Source organism: Hippopotamus amphibius, chromosome 8 (assembly GCF_030028045.1).
Source record: "Hippopotamus amphibius kiboko isolate mHipAmp2 chromosome 8, mHipAmp2.hap2, whole genome shotgun sequence".
NCBI lineage: Eukaryota > Metazoa > Chordata > Mammalia > Artiodactyla > Hippopotamidae > Hippopotamus > Hippopotamus amphibius.
In genome coordinates this window covers 114,016,678-114,040,371 of record NC_080193.1, presented here as the reverse complement: position 1 = coordinate 114,040,371, position 23,694 = coordinate 114,016,678, and the positions used below count along the sequence as shown (strand labels likewise).

At 36.8% G+C, this 23,694-nt stretch overlaps 1 protein-coding gene across 1 annotated transcript in view; it reads right to left on the bottom strand.

The window, feature by feature from the left end:
- The window catches only part of COL5A2 (collagen type V alpha 2 chain), a 137,737-nt gene extending 121,399 nt beyond the window's left edge, over positions 1 to 16,338 (bottom strand). Inside the window, exon 1 of the mRNA XM_057743967.1 lies at positions 16,060 to 16,338. Coding sequence (XP_057599950.1) covers positions 16,060 to 16,156 — 97 coding nt within the window. The 5' untranslated portion in view covers positions 16,157 to 16,338. The remainder of the gene's footprint in view (positions 1 to 16,059) is intronic.
- Positions 16,339 to 23,694: the final 7,356 nt, after the last annotated feature.

Sequence of the window (23,694 nt, the reverse complement as noted above, 5' to 3'; positions counted from 1 at the left end):
AATTTTTCAGAATCATCTGAAGCAAATTCTAATATCACTAAGACACTTTTATAATGGTTTTTTAGGATAGAATGGGATTTATATTCCCCAAAGAAGTAAATTGTTGTCAATGCTTTAAGATGACCAAGTACATATCATTTATCAAAGAGTACATTAACCTAGAACATGACAGTTTTCTCCCATTGGCATTTCTGATTTTAACACGTATGTGAGCATTTGTGAGTGCCTTTTTAAAATCTTGTCAGATTTTTTAATCTAAATTTTTCATATACCTGAATTAGACACACGTACTTCTTGTAAAGACATTTTTTAAAAAGGCTATTTTTTGCCTAGAATGCCTGAGAGTGAAATTCTAGAAGAACCTAGGGACATAAATGTTTAGAGAACTAAATCGGTATCAGTGAAGGAGGAAAATTGGGAAATAAAACACAAAAATGGAGTCCCTCATTTTCCCTGAAGAAAATGGCAGACAAAGCAGCATGTTCCAAAAAGTTCTGTGCTCAAGAAATATCAACGGAATAAATCAAACCTTCTAAATATTCAGACTAAACATGTTCATATCTCCCAATAAACATTGTTGCAAAGAAAAATAAGGGTTCAGGAACAAGTGTAAAATAAGGAATCAAGAACAATCATGACAGTCTCATGATCTACTCCTCAGGTAAAGCTCAGAAGTTTTTAATCCCCCTCCCTCCCTCCTTCCCTCCCTTCCTTCCTTCCCTCCTTCCTCCTTTCCTTCCCTCCTTCCTTTCTTCCTTCCTTCCTTCTTTTCTTTTTTTAAAGGCCAGATAGAATAGCTGTTTAGTAGGTTCAGCAGATTGTCAGGAAAAATAAGCAGTACTTTCATTGCAAAGACAAATCCATCAGCTTTAAGGGGAAGAGCCTAGGATGCTGCTAAACTCTGACCACCATCCCACGAAAAAATATTTAGAGAGCACTGAGTCTTATGGTTGTAATAGTGTAACACAACACTGAATGCATTTACATATTTTCTCTCTAATTGGGAAATTCAAAATTAATCTGAAATCTAAAAATTTAATGCCAGATTATTGTGAATTGTTTTCACAATCACCTTTTTCAACAGTGTCTAGAAACTCTTGTAAAGCCATTCACTGAAAAGCAGATCATTTTGGAAGTTGTGTTTCTTAAATGAACCATAGTCAGGTAAATAACTAGAAATCTGGATCAAAACATCAAATCCTAATTTAAAAGTACAAAAAGATATTACCTACAGAAATTAAGCATAATGCCTCAATCTACCAAAACACATGCATGAGATTCTTCAAGTGGTATAGCACAAATCTGACCTATGTGAAGTAAGTTTCTGTAAACCTTCTATAGTCACAGACTTTCAGAGCAGAAAGTGGCCCTGGATAATACACCACAGGTCTTACAAAGGAGGAAACTGAGGCCCAGAGAATTTAAGTCACTTCTACAAAATCACCAAGTTAGGTCATGATAGAGCTACAATTAGAATGCAGATTTCCTGTGTCCTGGTCCAGTTTTAATTTAGAATTATTTCAACAATTCATTCATGAAAGAAACAGTCTATTTAGTTGAGGCCCTCATCTCTTTAACTGCATGTTTCTCTCTGTACAAGCAGAGAGTCTTAAAATATACCAGAAAGTAGACAGGCTTGAAGGATGATGGAACCTTTGTCTAAACACTTGGCTCAGACTGCTGTGGATATTTATCACCAGTTTAAATTTCTGGCTCAAAGTCACCTTCTGACCCAGGGAAAAGGGATACCATGCTACAAACAGGCCCTGAGAGCTTAACTTTGATTTTGAGACAGGCTTCCTGATGCGAGATGAATAGGGAAAAAGTAATAATAATCGTGGATTCAGCCTTCTGCCAGGAAGCTACATTTTTACTTGTAGAAACACTGCAGTCCACTTATATTAGAAAAATCACGTTTCGCTTTTCCATCTGTTCTGTTTATCCCCAAGTCAAAGTCTCTATCCTCATTTTTTCCTATTTAATTCCTATTTTGGGGCTTTGGGAGTTTTCTAGATAGCTGTGTAAGCAAGGCGTTTTACTCTTTGCAATTCAGCGTTTTAAAAAAACCCATTAACTTTGTTTTCTTTCATTTCCGTGAAGAGTCCTATATTCCTTTGGATTATAAATATTCTCATTTACCTAAAATAAAACTAAATCATACTAAAACAATAACATCACCCTTACGGAGGCTTTTAAATCTGATGCAGAATTTCCACAGACATTATGAGTTCTTCATTTTGATCTGTGAGCTAGCAAAATAAAAAGTATTAATCCTGTTTTATAAACGAGGAAATTAAGGCTCCAACACATTGTATTTACGAGGAATTTATAAGGAAGGAGTCAGGACCTCACTGGAGTTGCCAGACTCAGGGCCAGTGCTCTTTGGACCCTGTTGCCTTGTTGAGCTGGTGGAAGTTGAATGAGCTCACACAGCTCCTTCCTCTACACTGATCACCCAGGGGGAGGTGCGTGCCACCTCTCATAAAAGCATTGCCCGGGTCCAAGTAAGACTATCTTGAACCAGCAAAATATCAGGAAAGTAAACAAATGTTTTATGTATTGAGCATAGTTTCACTCTTCTTGAACAACTACCTGAACCAAATGTGCAAACAATTGCCAAAATCATTATATTAGAAAAAAAGAATAAAATTAAATGAATATATATACCACTAAGTTTGTGAAATGCATCCTAATACCAAAGTATAATTTTCAGGGGTTGTGTCAGTGTGCTTTTCCTGACTTGCTTTGTGAATAATCAAGAGCTGAGCACAGGCCTGGCCCAAGGGAAAAAACATGAAATTTAAAAAAATTCCTTTTTTGCCATTTCAAACCTCACAATTATACCTCTTCCCATTCCTCTCCCCCATCTCTGGCCCTGCTCTGCCCCAGGGATTCTGCTCCCCCATCCTTTCTTTTATCTAACCTAGTAACTGGGAATGGTCTGATAAAAATTATTTCAGTTACGGGGAAAACAATCTATAATGGCCCAATCGGGGAATCCATCCGAAAAGAACTAATAATATCCACTTTTCTCCCATGCCTGTAAATTTTAGTTCAATTCTTCAATATGCAGATGACAAAACTGAATCTCAAAGATCAACTTGAGATCTTGCTCAAGGTCACAAGGTTGCAAATGGCAAACTCAGGATTCAAATTTGAGATTCCAAAGCCCAGGCTTTGTTAATTGCTTTTTGAAAGTAAATGGAAAAGGAGAAGTTCTAAATGTAGAAACTGCTCACTTTTAAAGGTTCTAAGTGTAGAAAAATGGTAATAATTGGGAACTGAAGGAATTTCCCAGAATTAAAAAATCTCACTGTGAGACAGTGCCCTATTCCTACTATTCCTACGGACTACAGGCCTAGTTAAGTTATGCCGTTAGCTCAAAAGAATAGAGATAATAGTATTGTGGTTGTGTTTATTTATTTATTTATTCACTCTAAAATGACTGTTTTAAGAATATAGGGTAAACAAAAAAATTAGAGAAATCAAAGAACAAAACTTAAGAGATATCACAAACTTCCCCAACCTCTTTGAAATTCTCCAAATAAATCCCACAAGACATGATATGATATAGGTATGATCAGGGAACCCCACATTAGCTTAGAGGCTTACATTTTAATGTATGATTTCAATGAGGCTATCCGAGCCAACTGCTAATTGGTATCCTTGCATACCCACAGAGAACCCATCTTCCTATGCACTATGCGTTCCATATGATGCACAATCCCACAGTTCTATCCTGAAGAAACTCAAAAACCCTCTTCAGAAACAGTGGGAATCCTGCGGGCAAATTTCCATTTTGATTATACTAAGGCAACTTTCAGTTTCTATTAAAATGGACTGGAAATGATTGTAATGTCTTGACTGTGGAACCCTCCACGGACAAATACGGAATGTCCAGGACAGCTGTGTTTCGTCCACCTATAGTGTGAGCCATAGAGTCCATCTGATACTGGGACTTTCACCCAGAGCCATGATGTCAGCTGATTCTGATGGCCAGAGAATACTGGGGAAAAATATCATAAAAGGCAAATTACCATATAATACACATTACAAAGGAGTAATATTTTTTAAACTGTGCATTGGAATGATGACTAGAGAGGGCATGTGTTGTAGATTAGTTTCCCAAAGAGTAGAAAAGACGAGGACACGAAACAGGTAAGTTTTGATAGAAGGTCAGGCTAGAAGAAAAATTCTGTAATTTGAACCGAATTTGGGAAGGAGACATCCAGATAAGCTTCAGTGTGAGACCTTGATTCTCAGGCAGATACCTGAATGCCTTTCCTTCAAACTGAAATGAGGTTGAAAGCATATTTCCCTAAAAAAATAATTAAATTAAAAAGTCATCTACTTCAAAACTGTTTTCTTAAAATTGGACCTGCTTATCCTCTTAGGACTTTAGCACCACTGAATCCATGGGACAGATTGTGGAAGGGGTGCAAGGTAGCTCAGGTGAGTGTAGCTTTAGCAAGTTCATGAAATATTCATATGTTGAATATACCAAAATACCATAAAAATACTAATTTTATTATCATAAAATACTAATTTAATTTTATTTCATCATCTTTCACATACCCAAACACAAACTCTGCCAATGGAACTCTGAGTGTATCCACTGATTAACCTCTTTAGAATTAATTCTGTTTCAATTTTGATTCATTCTCTATATAAAGGAATTACCTTACTTTTTTTTAAATAAAACAAACAGATTCTAAGTATCCTGAAATCTTCCCAGGCTAATAAGAACTCCACTGGGGACTTCCTAGGTGGTGCAGTGGTTAAGAATCTGCCTGCCAATGCTGGGGACACGGGTTCGATCCCTGCTCCAGGAAGATCCCACATGCTGCAGAGCAACTACACCCGAGAGCCACAACTGTTGAGCCCATGTGCCACAACTACTGAAGCCCACGCGCCTAGAGCCCGTGCTCCACAACAAGAGAAGCCACCAAAATGAGAAGGCCGCACACCGCAATGAAGAGTAGCCCCTGCTCGCCGCAACTACAGAAAGCCCGTGTGCAGCAATGAAGACCCAACACAGCCAATAAATTAATTAATTAATTAAATTTTAAAAACAGATTAAATAAAAAAAAATTTTTTAAAACTCTATTGGTTCACGAATTTATTAGTTGTTTCTCAACAAAACTCAGTTGTTTTACTGTGCTTAAGGGAGAAAAATAAAAACACAAACAAACACACTCCTAATCTGTAGAGATCAAGATTTAAGAGGAAATGGGGAAGGGCTGGAGAAAGAAGTGAGTTTTTTTGTGAACACTCAGAAAGACATAGCACTCGTGGCACCTGAAAGCTTAAACACAGGCTCTCGATGGAATGTTCAGTTGTTCCTCTTTCACTGGCTCTCGATGGAATGTTCAGTTGTTCCTCTTTCATTGGCCTGAAGTCTGTTTTTTTTTTGTCAGTACAAACTCATGTAAAAGAAGATTCTTATATCCGAATCACTCACTTGCCTTACAATGACCAGTGTCCTTCTGCCCTCTCAAAAGAAAGTGTAAACCTTCTTTGTAAAACTTCAGAGGGTTTGTATTTTTAGCCAAAGACCAGAAAACTAGGAACTTTTTCTTTGTAGCTCGTCTTCCCATGGTAACCAGTTAACTTCACTGTTCACCCACCAATCCATCCTACCAGAAACTCTAGCTAAAAATTTAGCACTAACATAAGAAGCGTAATGTTCTGAATTAAACTGTTACTTAATCATTTCTTCAATAGAAAGCTCCAGAAAGAATGAGAAAGAAAATATTTTAAAAGAATTTCAAACTAGAATAAATGAATCTGATAGGTTCTTCTACTTCAGGAGCAAATAATAAGTATTTTTTAATATTTAAGAAATATAAATGAAATGAAAATATTAAATCTTATAAATAAATTGTATTTGCTATGGGAAGCATCCACGTTTTAAAATTTCATAATGAAAAACTCTACAGCTGATGGCCACAGAACAGCTATACTGAATAACAAAGATTTAATTAAAGGAATCCATAGCCACTAATTATCTGGTGAAATTCCATGTGCATACCTCCTTCCAAGTCAAACCTATCATTTTGTTTAAGTTTGAAAAACCAAGAAGAAAGAAAAGCACAGGAAAGTAAGAAAAGTGTGAGTATGAAGAATGTGCCTACATCCTACACCAGTTTTTGCTTTCTGGAGTCAATTTTACAAAAATCTCCTGGGACTGAAGCGAGTGAAGAAACCAGCAGCCTTTGGAAAATGAAGAGACTTGCTGCAAAGTCTGGGAAAAGATGGTCACTCCTACTACTGTATCCAAATAGTCCTGGGAGCTGCCTTGTAAATCCCTGTACAATGAAGCAATTCCTCTGGTTCCAGATGCAACCCAGAGCAATGCAGTGTGGAAAATAAGTTTCCAATTTTTAACACAGACATTTATGACTATCATATTTTCAGAAAATAAACTCTGAAACAGAGCTGGTAGACAGACATGAGGTAGCACTGGGGCGTGGAATGGATCGTGCTTGGCTTGCTCCCATCCTGGGAACAATCACAAAGAATGAAATGTGTGTGGGGGTGTGAAACAGGAGAGCAGGAGTAATGCTTCACATCACATGGCCATTAGAAAGTATTCAGTGGAAAGAGGTTTTTGCTTCTTTTATTTTTCCCCATAGTAAACCTATACAAGAAGACAGTACAAGAGAACTCTTCTATTTGAAGGGTAAAATTTATAAATAGGCTTAAAATATAGCCTATTTAGATTTAGATTAAAATACTGAGGTATTGTCCAAATGACCATAGTAGAATAGTAAATAAAATTTGCATTTCAAATTTTACACTAATTTTAATCTCTGAGAGCAAAAGTTGTTTATTTTTTTCCATGACATCTAACATAAGCATTTATTACTATTGTTATATTATTTTTTTTAATTTTTTTATTTTTTTATATTTTTTTGGGGGTACACCAAGTTCAATCATCTGTGTTTATACACATATCCCCATATTCCCTCCCTTCCTTGACTCCCCTTGCCTCGGGTCCCCCCCACCCTCCCCGCCCCAGTCCTCTAAGGCATCTTCCATCCTCGAGTTGGACTCCCTTTGTTATACAACAACTTCCCACTGACTATCTATTTTACAGTTGGTAGTATATATGTGTCTGTGCTACTCTCTCGCTTCGTCTCAGCTTCCCCTTCACCCCCTGCCCCCTCCCATACCTCGAGTTCTCCAGTCCATTCTCTGTATCTGTGTCCTTGTTCCTCTCACTGAGTTCATCAGTACCATTTTTAGATTCCGTATATGTGAGTTAGCATACAATATTTGTCCTTCTCTTTCTGACTTACTTCACTCTGCATGACAGATTGTAGTTCTATCCACCTCATTACATATAGCTCCATCTCATCCCTTTTGATAGCTGAGTAATATTCCATTGTGTATATATGCCACATCTTCTTTATCCATTCATTTGTTGATGGGCATTTAGGTTGCTTCCATGTCCTGGCTATTGTAAATAGTGCTGCAATAAACATTATGGTACAAGTTTCTTTTGGGATTATGGTTTTCTTTGGGTATATGCCCAGGAGTGGGATTACTGGATCATATGGAAGTTCTATTTGTAGTTTTTTAAGGAACCTCCAAATGGTTTTCCATAGTGGCTGTACCAACTTACAGTCCCACCAACAGGGCAGGAGAGTTCCCTTTTCTCCACACCCTCTCCAACATTTGTTGTTTCCAGATTTTGTGATGAAGGCCATTCTGATAGGTGTGAGGTGATACCTCATTGTGGCTTTGACTTGCATTTCTCTGATGATGAGTGATGTTGAGCATCTTTTCATGTGTTTGTTGGCCATCTGTATGTCTTCTTTGGAGAAATGTCTATTTAGGTCTTCTGCCCATTTGTGGATTGGGTTATTTGCTTTTTTGGTTATTGTTATATTATTAAATGGTAATGGAATAATAATATCAACTGTATAATAATGTTGGATAATAATATCAATAATCATTTGATTAGCTCCTACTATTTGCTGGGAGCCATACTATTATGTAGGTGGTTTATATACATGATAGTCTTCAAAATAATTATTTAAGGTAAATATTACTATTCTAATTTTATAGATGAAAAAACTAAGACATAGAGCAATCAAGAAAATTGCTCAAGAATATGCAAATATAATTTGCAAAACGTGAATTTGAGATCAGTTCACTCATATTTGAATGAATAAGTAGTGGGAGAGATTTTTTTTATAGATTTTCAAAAATAATATTCAATTGGCATATATGCATGGAATAACTATCATATACCTAATACATAAAATAAATTTATGACATAGAGTGGAACCTGGGAAATAGGCTTTAAAAAAGAAAAAGTGTGTGAGCATGAGTGTAGTGAGAGGTGACAATTACAAGCAATTCTTATTTTGAGGCAAAGAATGACAGTCACTGTGACTAAAATTCTAGAAATGGGCCAGATCATGGAAGGTCTTGTATGCCTTGCTTAGGAGCTTGAACATGATTCTTTCCTGAAGTTATGGGAGTAAATGGAAGATTTTAAGGAAGGTAATGAGGTAATCAGATTTTAGTTTTATATCACAGTGGCAACAGAGGGGGTCTCTATAGGTGTGGGTGGGAAGTAACCACATGGGAGGCAAGGAGACAAATTTAGATGCTACTGCAGAGTAATCTAGGGATTACTATAATATAATGATGAGAGCCTAAACTGAGTCATTTGTAGTAGAGGGGGAGAGGAGGTATATTTGAGAAATATTTAGCAGGTAAAATGGCAGAATTTAGTGACTGATTAGACTTTTGCTTGAATAACCAGGTAGGATGATGTTGCCATTTATTGACGTAAAGAATACATGAGAAAGATGATCCTGTCTTGGAGGGAAGATAATGCGTTGAGTTTCGGACACACTGAACTTGAAGTGGTAATGGACCATCCAGTGGGAAGCTGGGTATTCTGAAGTTCAGGTTGGAAGAGAGAGATTTGAAAATGATCAGCAATTAGCTGTTAAGCAAAACCCTGAGAGTGAGTAAGATTCCTAAATACTCTAGGAAGAGGATATACGGAAAGGACCAACGGACTAAATCCTATAAGAAAACAAGGTGCTAAGGGATTAAGAAGGAGAAGGAGCCCATGAAGCTGAGTGGGAAAGGTCAGGAAGGTAGAGGAAGAAGCTTCAGAGCACAGCCTTCCAAGAAAGCTGGAGTGGTCAATGGTAGGTGAAAGGAGCCCACTGGAATATCACACATTACTAGAAAAGCATAAGTGGAATGGAGGGGGCAAAAGTCAGAGTTCATGGGATGAGTGAGGGCATGGAGACAGACAGAAAACTGTTCTGTTCCTTTAAAGCAGCTGGGCTAAGAATAAAGAGAGGATGGGAGCCAGACACAGGCCTTGGGAGAGAGCTGAGCTTGTTTACAGGCTAAGGGGAAAGAGCTCATAGAAAGGAAGTTGTTGAAGTTATGGAAAAGAGAGCATGATTAATGGAGCAAATTCCCCCAGGAGATAGAGAACAAACAAAATAAAGAAGGAGAACAAATCTGCAAGGTTCTTCAAAAAAGTTCAAAGATTTGGTGAAAGTAAAAAATATACCACCAAAGTTTGTATCTGTGATGACTGAAATCAGATTGTAATATCACTTTCCGTGTCTCATTTAAGTGCTCTAAAAGTGCCTTCTGGTAAAGTTCCCAAATGACCCTTCTAAGAGTCCCATCAGATTGACAGGGGTGTGTATAACTTCTTCAATTTCAGATGAGGATCCAAAGGTTTGGTAAGGTAAAGGACTCTAAAGATTGCAAGAGATAGACCAGAACCCAGATGTTCTCCCAGTGATGGTTGGACTGTGGCTTACTTTACTTACTAAAGTATACAGACTACACCAAGGCTATGATGCTTATGTTGCAAGCAATGTTTCCACTGGGAATACTGTTATCTCAAAACTGAATTTATAATTCTAACTGAGCAGACACCCAGAAAGAAAAAGAAAAGAAAAAAAAAAAGAAAAGGAAACCAACTATGAGACTGTCTTTCCTCCTTCACAGATCTAAACTAAAAATTTTTTTAAAAAGCATACAAACATTGTTGAGTTGAACATTATACCAGAAGGCTATAGGGACAAAGTTCATTAATTTATTAATATTATTTTATTAATATTGTTAACATTACTGCCTTCTCTGTAGAAGGCAACACGTGGGAAAATCTTGTGCTACTGCTATGTCCCTGATACACTGTTCCTTAGAGAATATACTCAGTATAAGATGGAACCATTCTGATTTCTGTTGAAGAGTTTAGTTTTAAACATATCAATAAAATAAAATAAAAACACTAAGGCCGCCAATGTAGTCACAACTTTAAGGCAAATTTTTCCACTGGATAGACTACCCACACGCAAATGCCAAGAGTTGATACTCTTTGTTTATAACAGTTCTTCAGCCTTAAGTGAAATTTAGAAAAAGCCACATGAAATTTACATGGAAAGAAATTTAGAGGAGAACTGAATTGTCCACATGTTCCTGACAATTCCATTGTCTTATGTAAACTTGTTCAACTTTCCAAAATATACACAATAGGTCCATTAATAATGAACAATGTTTTAGTCTTTTTTTCCTACTATTACTATATCTCTCATCTGTAAATCTAAATTTTTCAATGTTGTAATCTCAGAGCAAGAAATATTAGTCAAAAAGTGATCCATTTTTAAATATTTTATGAATTGCTATATAAGGCTAAGTGATGATATATGAATTTTCCTTCAAGGAGCAAACTGACTAAAAATAGAAAAAATAGATTAACATGACTTATCTTCTAAGTCTCCTCCTCTGAAAACAAAACTTTATGTTTTTGCTTTACATACTGCATTATGTACATTTCTAGGATGATCAACACAATGTGTTCCAGGCCTGTGGTGATATGATAAAAGTGCGAAGAGCGGGAAGTAAAAGCGAGAAAAAAAACTATATGTGCACCTGAAAATACGTTTTAATAGTGTGTGTCCTTTGTGTAGTAGAATGATTCACTCAACCTGCCTTGAGGAGTATCGGGCCTTAAGTTGTTTTTCCAGAAATGATGGTGAATTTGCAATGGGTTATCTACAAATTAATTAAGCAGACTTATAAGTAAAAGGAATGACTAGAATAGCAAGTTATTACCAAGTCACAGCGTACAGCTTTAGAACAGGAAGCAAACTGGTGTCCACATCAAGATCAAGAGTGTTAGGCAGAGATTTAATACAGTGGTTCACTAGCATGAATCAGAATCACCTAAAAAGCTTCCCAAATCCCATCCAAACCTACCAAATCAGGATATTTGGAAACAAGGGGAGCCTAGAATCTATATTGACAACAAGCTCTTCAGGTGATTCTTTATGCAGCCAGCTCAACACTGATCTGTGTATAGCTTACCAACTAATTTAAAGAGTCATGGTCAAAGTATACACTGCGTTTGTCAAGATAAAAAACTCGCTGGGGCTTCCTAGGTGGCGCAGCGGTTAAGAATTCGCCTGCCAATGCAGGGGACAGGGGTTCGATCCCTGCTCCAGGAAGATCCCACATGCCACGGAGCAAGTAAGCCCGTGCGCCACAACTATTGAGCCTGCACTTTAGAGTCCGTGAGCCACAACTACTGAGCCCAGGTGCTGCAACTACTGAAGCCCACGTGCCTAGAGCTGGTGCTCTGGCAACAAATGAAGCCACGGCAATGAGGAGCCCGCGCACTACAACGAAGAGTAGCCCCCGCTCACTGCAACTAAAAGAAAGATTGCACATAGCAAAAAGACCCAACACAGCCAATAAAAAAAAAAAAAAAAAAAAACTCGCTATATCTATCAATCTACCAATCTACATATATAGAGAGATACTCTCCAAAATAAAGGCTCATTCTAATTTGAATAAAAGTTATAGGTACTTCTAAATTTATCTGAAGAGAATAAAGAATTGCAAAGAATTACAACCTAAAGCCAGTGTTCTTGGCTTTTTAGTCTACTCAGAAGTGAACAATAACCAGGATAAATCTGGTTACTCAACTATATTCTGTCCATTGAAACCAGATCTATTCCACTGAAAGTGGTTGACAATTATGCTCATTGTGGCTGGGATTATAGTTGCCTCGTAATAGCTATTCTCCCTTTTATATCCTTCATAACATAACTCTATTCAGTAGAGTACATTGCCAGTGCTACCCAGCTAAGACTACATTTCCCAGCAGCCCTTGTAGCTTCGTGTGACCATGTGACTAAATTCTAGACAACTTACAAGTAAGTTGAAATGATATGATGACTTAATAGTCTTCATTAAAAAAGAGGGAATCATAGCCTTTGTCTCCCATTCTCTATCCAGATGCTGGAAAAGTAAATATAACGGCTGGGCTTCCAGCAGCTGTCTAGGAACATAACATCAAGGACTGTACCATAGGGATATGAGAGAGCTAGAAAAAAACTGAATACCTGATGACTTTGTAGAGCTGGTATACCAGCCTTTCACTACCTAACTAGAAACTTATTTTATGTAAGGAAAAAAAAAACCCAGTTTTTTAAAATTTAAACTACTGCATTCTGCTATATGCAGGTGGACCTAGATGAAAACATCCACTATAAAAGAAAAGTTTGCATATCCTACATGATCCAAAGTATCTATTTCAGTAGTAAAGAGTTTAAAACAATTCATGAGTGAACAAGTATCTTAAGCTGTCTTTGTACTCTCTACCTCCTTTAAAATGATCCCATCCAAGTACTGCTCAGTGTTAAGCATTAGTTTCTTCATATTTGTATTTAACAACGAGATAAATGGCAGACTTAGTATAATAAAAAATGCAAGAGACCATGCTATAGAAAGGACTGTGAGCCCCTCATCTCTTAGTAATCAGAAGTTGGCTTAGGCCCAGGTTATTAGTGTAGGGTTGCAACAAGAGGGTTGCAAATTTATGGTCCATGAGCCAAACCTGGCACTCAACTATATTGCATTTGGCTTGGGCAATGCTTTCTGGAAACATTAGATGTGAATGCCTTCAAGTGGACATGCATCTTCAGTTCTCCACAGGCCCACCATCCCCTGTTGACATACAAACACTCACTTGCTTCACTTGTTGATGTTACCTGCCTGGCCTCTGAGAAGCACTGATGTTTATAGTCTCTGGAAATAAAATGGTACATTTCTGTACCTTCCCTTCTCTCCATTCCTTCTCTGTTGTTGAAATCAATGATTCGTATCAAAGATTATTTTCCAAGATTAAGTATGTCCACTTCTAATAACAAGAATGTATATAAGCTCACTAGGTGTTAGATCTTTATTTAGGAATATAAAAATTACTATAAATGCACTAATATTTTCTTCTCAAAAAAATAAATGGAGAACCTCTCAAAGCACTACCGCCCCCCCCAATAAAAACACTCACAAAAAAAAAAAACCTCACGAAAAGCTGATTTTGTCATCTCATTTTTGTTACTTAATTTTACTTAATAGTCTCAACTAAAATTAACCCAACTCTCAAAACTTTCTCATTTTTATGAATTTAAAAAAAAATCAATTCAGTTCTTAAAATTTAGTGAGAAGTACTAATGATTTTGGCCTAAAAGGCCTAAGACTTTATTTACTTTCTTTTATCTCATCATTCATAAATATTTTTATCAGACAGGCACTATGTAACTAAGAAAATACGTTTTAAATTTCCAGTAAAAATAATCACAGTCAAACAGAAGAAAAACATACCTTGAAGTCTTGAAAAGAAAAAAATAAAAGCTCACAAATATGTACTTACATATGATAATAGGTCTCTACATTGCAAAGGGGACATATTTGTACACGAAGTTAATAACACATTACATGACTTAGGGCTAAAATTTGAAAAACATACTTGTTTTGCATGTGTGCCTTGGATATTTCTTTAGTTTAAAACATTTACCTGAACTTACTCTTCCCCAAACATAAAATCACATGGAGTTTCAAAATTCTGGCACTTCTATTAAGCTTGTGACAAGCCTGAACGGGGAAAATAAAGTATTGCCAAGTATCCACACAATATAACTTAAAACAAAATATGCATGGTAAGTAAGTACAAGTTATGTAGCTCTGAATATTCTGGATTCTGGAATTCTTTTCTATATCACCTTTAATTAGGACTATATTTTCTTTTACTATTGAATTTTTATCACATATATTCTCTTAACTTGAGTAATAAAACTAAGGAATTTACTCTTTACACTACGTATGCAAGCAATTACTCTCTTTCTGTAAAATCTAATGTTTGATATTCCAGTTTCTATGCTGTTTGGTTATACTGAGGGGAGGAGAGTTGGTATGGAATCAAGGAATTTTTTGCATCAAGCACCACATTCCTAACATTTATGTAAATTAGTATTAAGGAAAATTGAACTCTGCTCATTTTTCAGAAATACCTACAACGTAATTACAACTATTTGAGAAAGTCTTTTAACATATGTCCTATTCCATATACTTTAGGAAACATTTATTTATTCACATGTTCAATTATTTTCATACTTTATAAATGTAAGTTATTTATTTTAAAATATATTAACAAGGCAAGTCATGTTGTTAAGTTTTCATGATAGTTGTTGGTTGTTTTGGTGGGGGAGGGGAGCCAACTATTCTTTTATATTTAGATTTTTCTGTTTCTATCGTAATTTTTCTGTATTTTATTTCCCCCGCCTTCCTGACTTCTACTTCCTATTCAATTATCTCCCCAACTCTTCCAAAGACACATGCTTTTCATAACATTACAAGGAAACTCAAGAAGTTTTATCTTTTATAAATTGTCTCATTTTTAAAAACATAAAAAGTAACATAAAAAGTTCCAAGATTTTAGAAAGTGCCCCCTCTATGGGACTCTGGACAGATTGTTGGGTATTCATCCCAGTTTCTTATTTTTACTCTTTAAATGTTTTTTAGACCTCGTGGTCTCTAGATTAATTTTATGAACATTTATAGAGCAAAAGTACACAGAAGCAGATATTAAAATATATATATATACACATTATACATATACACACATAATGTGTATATATACACAAAAATATATATGAAAGACAATCACAGAAAAGTTTAATAAATGTGCTGTTTTAAAAGCTTGAGTTTGATGTTAAATTATTATAAAAATCTAATGGCCTATTATGAAAAAGGACATGTCTGCATTTGAAACTTCAGGCCTGGAGGGGAAGGATTTAACAATCAGGGAAACCAATTTAAATATTTTCTTATATTCTATAGCAGCCATGCATTTTTGCTTAACCATACCATAGAGCCCAACCCTAACATATGCAAATTTAATAGGGAAAAAAAATTGGTAACCAGTCAAGATTTGTCTTACATTTTAAAAAGAGAAAAGAGAAGAAAGGAAACGTGTCTAATGAATAATACCCATAAAAATACTCTGTGATAAATAAATTATATAAGGCATGCTGATTTCCTGCCTTCCGCCATCCAACAGGGAACCACCACTGTCCTGATAATCAAGTCAGTAGGGTGGGAAAATAAGAAATCTGGCTTCTATCAACCTCTGCCATGGAAAAAGAAACGAGATTGTCTCTCAGAAAGCAAAAGTGCTTGTAAGATTACAAATGAAAATGAGAAAGACGTGGAAGTCTGTAAAGAGAAAAGAACAAGGAGCCTAAAACAAAGAAAAATCAGTTATCAGAGTGGCTGCAGAGGTTTTTCTAAACAAAGAATTTTATGAAGCAGCTGAAGTTCAGTACAAAAAAGACTCCACCCTACCCTGCTTCTGCTGCGACTTTTCCTTGCACTGAAAACTCCAGCCCACAGAATAGAACTCCTCTAACTAAAAATGCCTTTAGTGCTCCGTTTTAAGCACTCTCCTTTTCTTTTAAACTTCCCACTCTTCACATTCAGGCAAAAGGACTTATCCTAGGCTTTCCCAGAAATAGTAGTGTACTCTTCGAACGGCAGATGTAGAAGCTCCGGATTTACAAACATCCCGATTGTCTTCCGAGCCGTTTCCCAGGTGCAAATCTGTCAGCCCCCTTCTCAACTTCAAACCAGAACCTCCTCTTCATGCTCTTCCTGAGGCTTAACATTCCACCTATTTCCCAAACCCTGCGATAAACACCATAAGGAAAGCAAAGGCAAACTCACCATCATCGTCTTCTTCCTGGGCTTTTATTGAGACAAATTGCCCTAATAAAACAGTAAGAATGAGGAGAGGTCTTGCTTCCACCCAGTTTGCCATCATGTCTAAATATTAGACATGTGGGTCCTCTTGGGAATGAAAAGTAGATTCTAAGGTTATTGTAGCACCATGAAGTCAGCTGCGGGCTCTTCTTTCAGCACCAGCCCCAGGGCAGCCTCTGCAAACCCCCTTTTTCAGCACCAGCTCCAGCACAGTCTGCGAAAACTTTTTTCAAGCGATGCAGCTTTAAATAGGAAGAATGCTGCCTCCACTTCTTTTCCTGCCCCTTTTCAGCTTGTTCAGGCTCATAACCATCCAGTGTCTGCCAAGCAACGGTCTGATTGATGGTAAACAACCAAATCAGAACACGCGCCTCTGTGCCTTGAACGGTCCCTATTTCATTTATGTTTTAAACATAAATGGGGCTTCATTACAGAAACAAACGTTTGTTTCCCTTTCCTTTTTTTTTTTTTTTTTTTAAAGAAAGCCTGTTAGAAGTAACCAGACTAATTCTCCCCTTCCTAACCCTTTCTCCAGACACACACCTCTTCACTTTTTCCCTATAAGCTGAAAAGACATTAGGGAAGAAGCACAGCCTTTCAGCCTAGTTTTTGGTGTCTAGATAATTCAGGATTCTTGTCCACCTTAAACTTTCAAAGGATCAAATTTTAACCCTTTCTTTTTACTAAGGAGGACTTACTCTTGTCCCCTTGCCACATTTTGTTTCCTTTCCCAGATTCTGCAAGGGGACCGTGAAATGTTCAGGTGAAGAAACTATTTTAGACAAATACCTCATACTTTGAATTAAGATCGTCTCCTTATCTCTCCCTCTCTCTTATTTAGGGAAATACATCTGCAGGTCCTTTTTGTCCTAGAGAGTTTCATTAAGTAGAAAAGCAGTCCACTATGTTAGCGTGGAGGAATGGGAAGGACACTGCATTTGGATGCAGAAAGCCTCGCTTCAGACATCAGCTCTGCCACTCTCTCATTTTGTAAACACAAAGTCCTTTATCTCTGTGCACTCCAATTTTCTTATTTGAGAACAGAGCTTTGCCCTGACCAGTGGACAGGGTTTAGTGTCATTAAAATGAGTAATATATTATTAACTAAGTTCTAAGTTGCAAAGAACTACATAAAAGTAGATGGTGGTGTTATTACCCCTAAATCAGCTTTTCAGGGAATCTGGCAGTTTCAGTTGCAATTGCCATTCAAGAGCATTATTCATGAACTTTTGGCCACCCTCATGCTTGCCAAGATCTTAATGACCTCAGAGTGTTCCACATAACCTAATATATTTGCTACCTTGAGTCTACCCAGAATCAGAATGGCTGTTCTACACAACACAAGGTGTCAATGGTTTATAATTACTCACCAATCATCAGGAACCCCACACTGCGCTGAGCACTGGAGGGAGAGGATGACACAAAATAAGTGAAAGCATGCCCGTTGTCTCCAAGGAACACACGTAGACACTAAGAAATTTACATGAAACAAGAAATATAAACCCAAGCATATACATATGTGTGGCATACATTAAGCCCAGTAGAAATTCAGAGAAAGGACAGATTATAGGGTAAGACTAGGTAAGTAACGCATTATCCTCACTTTTCTTCATAGAAGAAATCCAAGAACCTTTGAGTTTTTGCATTGGAGCTAGAATCTCTGGAGAAGTATTCCAGAGGAGGTAGCTCTCAAAGCAGCTGTACCCCTCAGTCTAACTTTTCACTTCAACGTGTCCCATTTCAATTAAATATTTCCGGCACCACTACACTTAAATGCCCTACTCCCACTTAAATGAATGGGCCGACTAAGGGTCAAAAATCACCCTTCTGCTAATTCTAACTAGAATATCTGAGAGGCCAGATATTCGAAAAGAATAACAGGAAAATGCAGAGAAAAGAAATTTAACTACTCCGTGTGCCTGCCACTTCTGTTCTACTTTGAAACCATTTTAGACATCAATACCCCAATACCAAAGGGTTGGCACAAGTTTCAGGAATCTTGTGTGGAATCTTTACTGAACCACAGAGACTAAGGACATTTATGGAGAACCTGCAGTTCTCAGAAAGTATACTAAATGCTGAGGGCACAGAGACGATAACATAACAGGACTTGCAGCAGAATCAGTGTACATAAACACTCAATGTTTGCTCAGACCAGCATCTTAGTAACTGCTATTAAAAGTTATTATCAGCATATCAATACAGTTATTTTAAATTTAAATGTAAACACAGCTTTTATAAGACAGATTTAAAATCCAAGACAACCACTCACAGTTTCCTCCAGTTTCAGCGTCCTCTCCCCACCATACCAAAAGCACATGGTATGATAGGGACAGGGCAAATATTTTCAGGAGAGCTGAGATTAAGCAGCTTTCTCTCTTATCCTTGCAAGCTTTGTGACTTGGGCTTTTCTTCTATGTTTGGCTTTAGGATTCTACATATTAATTTGGAAAAAAGTAAAACATACACAGGTGTTGCCTGGGTGTCTGTTTAATAGATGTGGCTGAATTTAGAAAGGCTTAACCATTTCTCAGCCCTTGAAGAACTGATTCTAGGGCTCAGTGCTTGAGTGGAGAGCTCAGAAATCTGTCACAATTCCAATGAATTATGTATATTATTACAATATGTGCCTAATGGGTGAATTTTTACTAATCCAATTTTTCACAGTAACTCTGAAAAGGTATTTATTAATTTTCTCAAGTTATATATAAGGGAATTATGCTGCAAAGAAGTTTCAAGTTTGCTAATCTAATAAGTGGTAGAGTAAGGATTCTATTACTCCAGAGTGAGTGTTCTCACTGCTTCCTAGCTTTTCATCTCCTTGACACCAATACTTTCAGTCTCAGAAGGTATCTCAGCACCCTGCAGATTTAATCCCTCCCTCTGCATTCTTTATCCCTTCCCTTTACATCTCCTTCAAGACATTACTCTGTCAGTGTCTTCCTCAGTTTCTTCAAGAAAGAGACAAAAACCCCAAAGATTTCCCGTGACTCTACATCTTCTATCATCTCTTTTTTTCCCTCTCCTTCCCCTCCTGGTTACACGTCACCCTGTGTATCACGATGTCGTCACCAGCACTGTAAGAGACACCAATACCCCTTTGTTGATAAACCCAAAGATTTTACCTTTTTCCTCCTGTAGTGTTTGATATTCAGACTACTCCCTTCTTCTTACTGAAACTTTTCCCCTCCATGGCTTCCAGGTCCCACTTATTGCTCCTAGTCCTCTGCTTTTGGAGTCAAATTTCCTTTGCTAATCCCTCTCAGAAAGTTACTGTGCTCTCCAGTAGTGTACCATCAGCTTTTTTCTCTCCTTGACCTTGTCTTGATCTGTTTTAACTATTAGGTCCCTTGATTTTATTTCCATTTACATGCTAACTTCCAGTCAAGGCTTCCGTCCTGAGTTGTGGACCTATATTTCTAAGTGCTTGCATTAAACATCTCCCTCCAGAGAAGTCCATGTAGCTCAATACTAATTAACACTACCACAATTATCCTAGTCCCAAAGATAAGACACAGAGGATACTCTTCCTTTTCCTTCAACACACATCCAATTGTTCACTGAGTCTTATTGGTTTTGTTATGCATTTGCATTTTTTTAAATAATTGTAGTTAAGTGACAATATTATATTAGTTTCAGATGTACAACACAGTGATTCAATATTTTTATAGCTAATATTCCATTTAAAGTTATTATAAAATATTGGCTATATTCCCTGATGTACAATATTTCCTTGCAGCTTATTCTATGCATAGTAGTTTGTACCTCTTAATCCCCTATCCCTATGTAGCACCCCCCACCCCGCAGGTAAACACTAGTTTATTCTCTATATTTGTAAGTCTATTTTTTTTTATATTTGTTAATTCCTAAGTACTTACATGATATAGGAACATGATTTGTTAAAATAATAATAACAGTAATAATAATGAAGGAGGAGAAGGAAAATGCCTACTTCTTTGTCCCCATCTCCCTCTGCTTTCCTCTTTTGGCTTCAGCCATTGGAAACACAGATTTTTCCAGGAACATAAGCAATTTCACACCTCAAAATTTATTCAGGCTCTGACCTTTGCCTGAAGTAACCACCTCCTTGGTTTTAAGTCATTTTCTCACTCAACAAACATTTGTTGATTGTCTATTATTTGCCAGGTTCTAATCAAGGCACTAAGGACATAGTGTGAACAACACAAACAAGGTCTGCAGTAGTGTTGTGAACAACACAGACACGGTCCCTCAGGCTGAAGAGCAATCAATAAGTGAGCAAGCAAGGTAATTCCAGACAGTGATATGCCATGAAGGAAAACAGTGTTGTTCTAGAGTTTCTTGGGAGTCAGTGGTGGGAAGGAGGCTGCAGATAAGGCCATAAGAACAGACCCCTTAGGGAGGTAACAGTGAATCTGAGACCTAAAATTTGAACAGGATCTATCCCTGGAGAACTGGGGGAACAGGGCACTCCAAGCAGAGGGGGCAGCAAGTATGAATGGCCTGGAATGGTGTATTAATTTTCTATGGCTGCCATAAAAATGACCACAGACTTAGTGCTCTAAAACAACACAAATGTATCATCTTACGGTTCTATAGGTCCGCAGCCTGGGTCTCATTAAGCTAAAATCAAGGTGTCAGTGGGACTGAGCTCCTTTTTAGAGGATCTAGGGATGAATCCATTTCTTTGCCTTTTCAAGCTTCTAGAGATCACCCACATTCTTGTGGCCTGTTCCTCATCTTCAAAGCTAGCAACATAGCATCACTCTGACACTTCTTTTGCGGTCACATCTCTTTTTCTGATCATAGCCAGGAAAGGTTCTCTGCTTGTAATAGCACATATGACTGCATTCGTTCCACCTGAATAATCCAGAAAAATTTCCCCATCTCAGTATCCTTAATCACATATCACAGAATCCTTTTTGACATGTAAGGTAACATATCCACAGGTTCTAGACACTAGGACATGGACATCTTAGGGAGGCCATTATTCCTCTTACCAAAAATAGGAATAAGCTTTGAGTGTGAAAGAGTAGAAAGAAAGCCATTATGGCTAGCCTGATATGATGTAAGGGTGGAGATGAGGTCTGTCAGTAAAGTCTTACAGGTCATGTACAGGGGTTTAGATTTTTTTCTAAATACAACGAGAATGCAATGAAGGGTTTTTAAACAAAGGAACGACGTGCTCTAATTTACTGATTCTTTAAAAATCTGAACGGCTTGTGAGAAATGTTTTATAACAAGGCAAGAATGGAAATGAAGACACAGGTTAGGAAGCACTTTTAGTCCAAAGGAGAGATGATGGAAATAGAAAGAAGCAGAGAAATTCATAATACATTTTGGAAATAAAAATCACTGATGAATTATGAGAAGTTGAAGTGCAAATTTGAGGAGTACACCTCTGCCAACTAAGTGGATGATAGAGCCAGCAAAGCTCAAGTGCTACCCCCTTGACAAACCAACCTGCTCTTTCATAGAACTGACCAGCATGTTCTGTATGGACCTCCGTAACCTCACACAATATTTACGTGTCTGATTCCCCTGCCAGACTGAAAGCTCCTTAAAATTATGGACATTGTCTGGTACTTATATTTGCCTAATAGTTATTGTTGAACCCATATTGTTTAGTAAAGAATCAGTAGAACCTGAAGATTGAATGGCCATGATAGAAGAAACAGCATAAATAAAAATGATTACAAGATGTCAGCCCCAAAGGACTAGGAATATGATGGTTCTAGTCAAAGAAATATCTAAGCAAGGAAGAGAAACTGGCAAAAGAGTAGAAGGAGAACACATAACTGATTAGGTGCCTCTCTACACATATATGCTATAAAATAGCAAAACCATAATTTTTTAACAAAAAAAGACTGCATATTGTGAATACACTATCTTTCTGGCTGAAAGCCACTGTAAAAATCATAACTATAACAATAATAATAATGATGGCCAGAATGTATTAAGTACCTACTGTGTGTCAAATACTATGTAAGTACTCTGTTATGTACTCAACTTAATCCTCAAATCAATACTATGGAATAGTCCTATTATTTTATCTGTTTTACAGATGAAGAAAGGAAATTGAGGTTCATAGAAGCTAAATAACTTCCATCAAGTCATACTAAACAAGTCAAGAAATGACATACTAGTCAAGAAATGACATACTAGTCAAGAAATGGCTAGGTCCAGGTTTGGAACTCTGGTTTTACAGTCTTTTCTCTTAAGGAGCTGAGGTTCAAAGAAATTATATGATGTTTATTTCTTTAACTTAAACTCCATCACTGATTTTTTTAAACAAATGACAATACTTAGAGAATCTCTCAAAATGTCTTTAGCATAATAGCTTTATGAGTAAATAAATATATGAACCAATTAATTTAATTATAAATGCTATCTGTAACCAAACTTTATAAATATAGGTTAGCTCTATCTGAATATTCGTATTGAAAATATATCTTTTTACATTTAGGCATAATTAGAAATATTTTCTTTTTTAACTTCTTAAAATATGAACTTTCATTTTAATCTGGATGTTTATATTTTAGCATATTATATTTTGAGAAAAGTTTGCAATTTTACATCTCAAAATATTGTCTGATCTCTTAAGACAATCAACAGTCACATTTAGAAGTTATGGAGAGTCCTGTGAGCCAAAATTATAAATGATCTGATAAATACTGTTGGGTCATATAGCACCCAAGTCTTTGCATACTATTTGAGCACACACATGCTCTCTGAGATTCAAAATAACAGTGAAATAATATGAGCAGGATGATCATTCCCATTTTATACTGGGATTCACTGAGATTAAGTGACCTTTCAGTCCACACAAACAATAGTTTCAAAAATGGTTCCCAAGTCCTAGCACTCTATGCACTATATACTTCATGATAATTAAACTATAATATAATTCAATTTTACTAACTAGGAAGATAACATCAAAAGAGTCTACAGGCTGGATAAGGGAGTAGGTCATATGTGTTCTCACCACACACACAAAGAAAGGGAACTATGCTATGCTTATTAAGGCATATTTTAGATAGAGTAAAATTCACCATTTTAAGTTCTTTGGGTATGACAAAGGTATACAACTATGTAACCACCATCACAAATGAGAGGATGTTTTCTTCACCCCCAAAAGTGCCTCCATTTGGAGTCAACCTTCTCCTCCCAACCCCACTCCTGGTAACATTGATCTGACTTCTGTCCCCAGAGCTTTGCCTTTCCAGAACATTATATAAATGGAATCAGACAGTATGTACCGTTTTGGGTCTGGTTCTAAGATTCATCCATGTTGTTGCATGTATAGGTAGTTCATTCCTTTTTTAAAAAATACTATGCTTACTTTTAAAAAATTTATTCCCTCATTCTTAACCATTAATCCATTATTTATTAAGCCTAAAAAACCTGAAATGTGGATGATTGTTTGTATTGGAATAGACAATTCTCTGTGGCTAAAATGAGAGTCCATGAGTCAGGACTTCCCCTGAGGGAAACTTTTTAGATGGCAGGAGTACGTACAAGCTACAAAGGAGAAATTGTCCAGAAACTCAGTGACACCGAAGGTCATTTATACCAAATGAGCTTGCCATGATCTGTATACTGCTTTGAAAAAATTAAAGG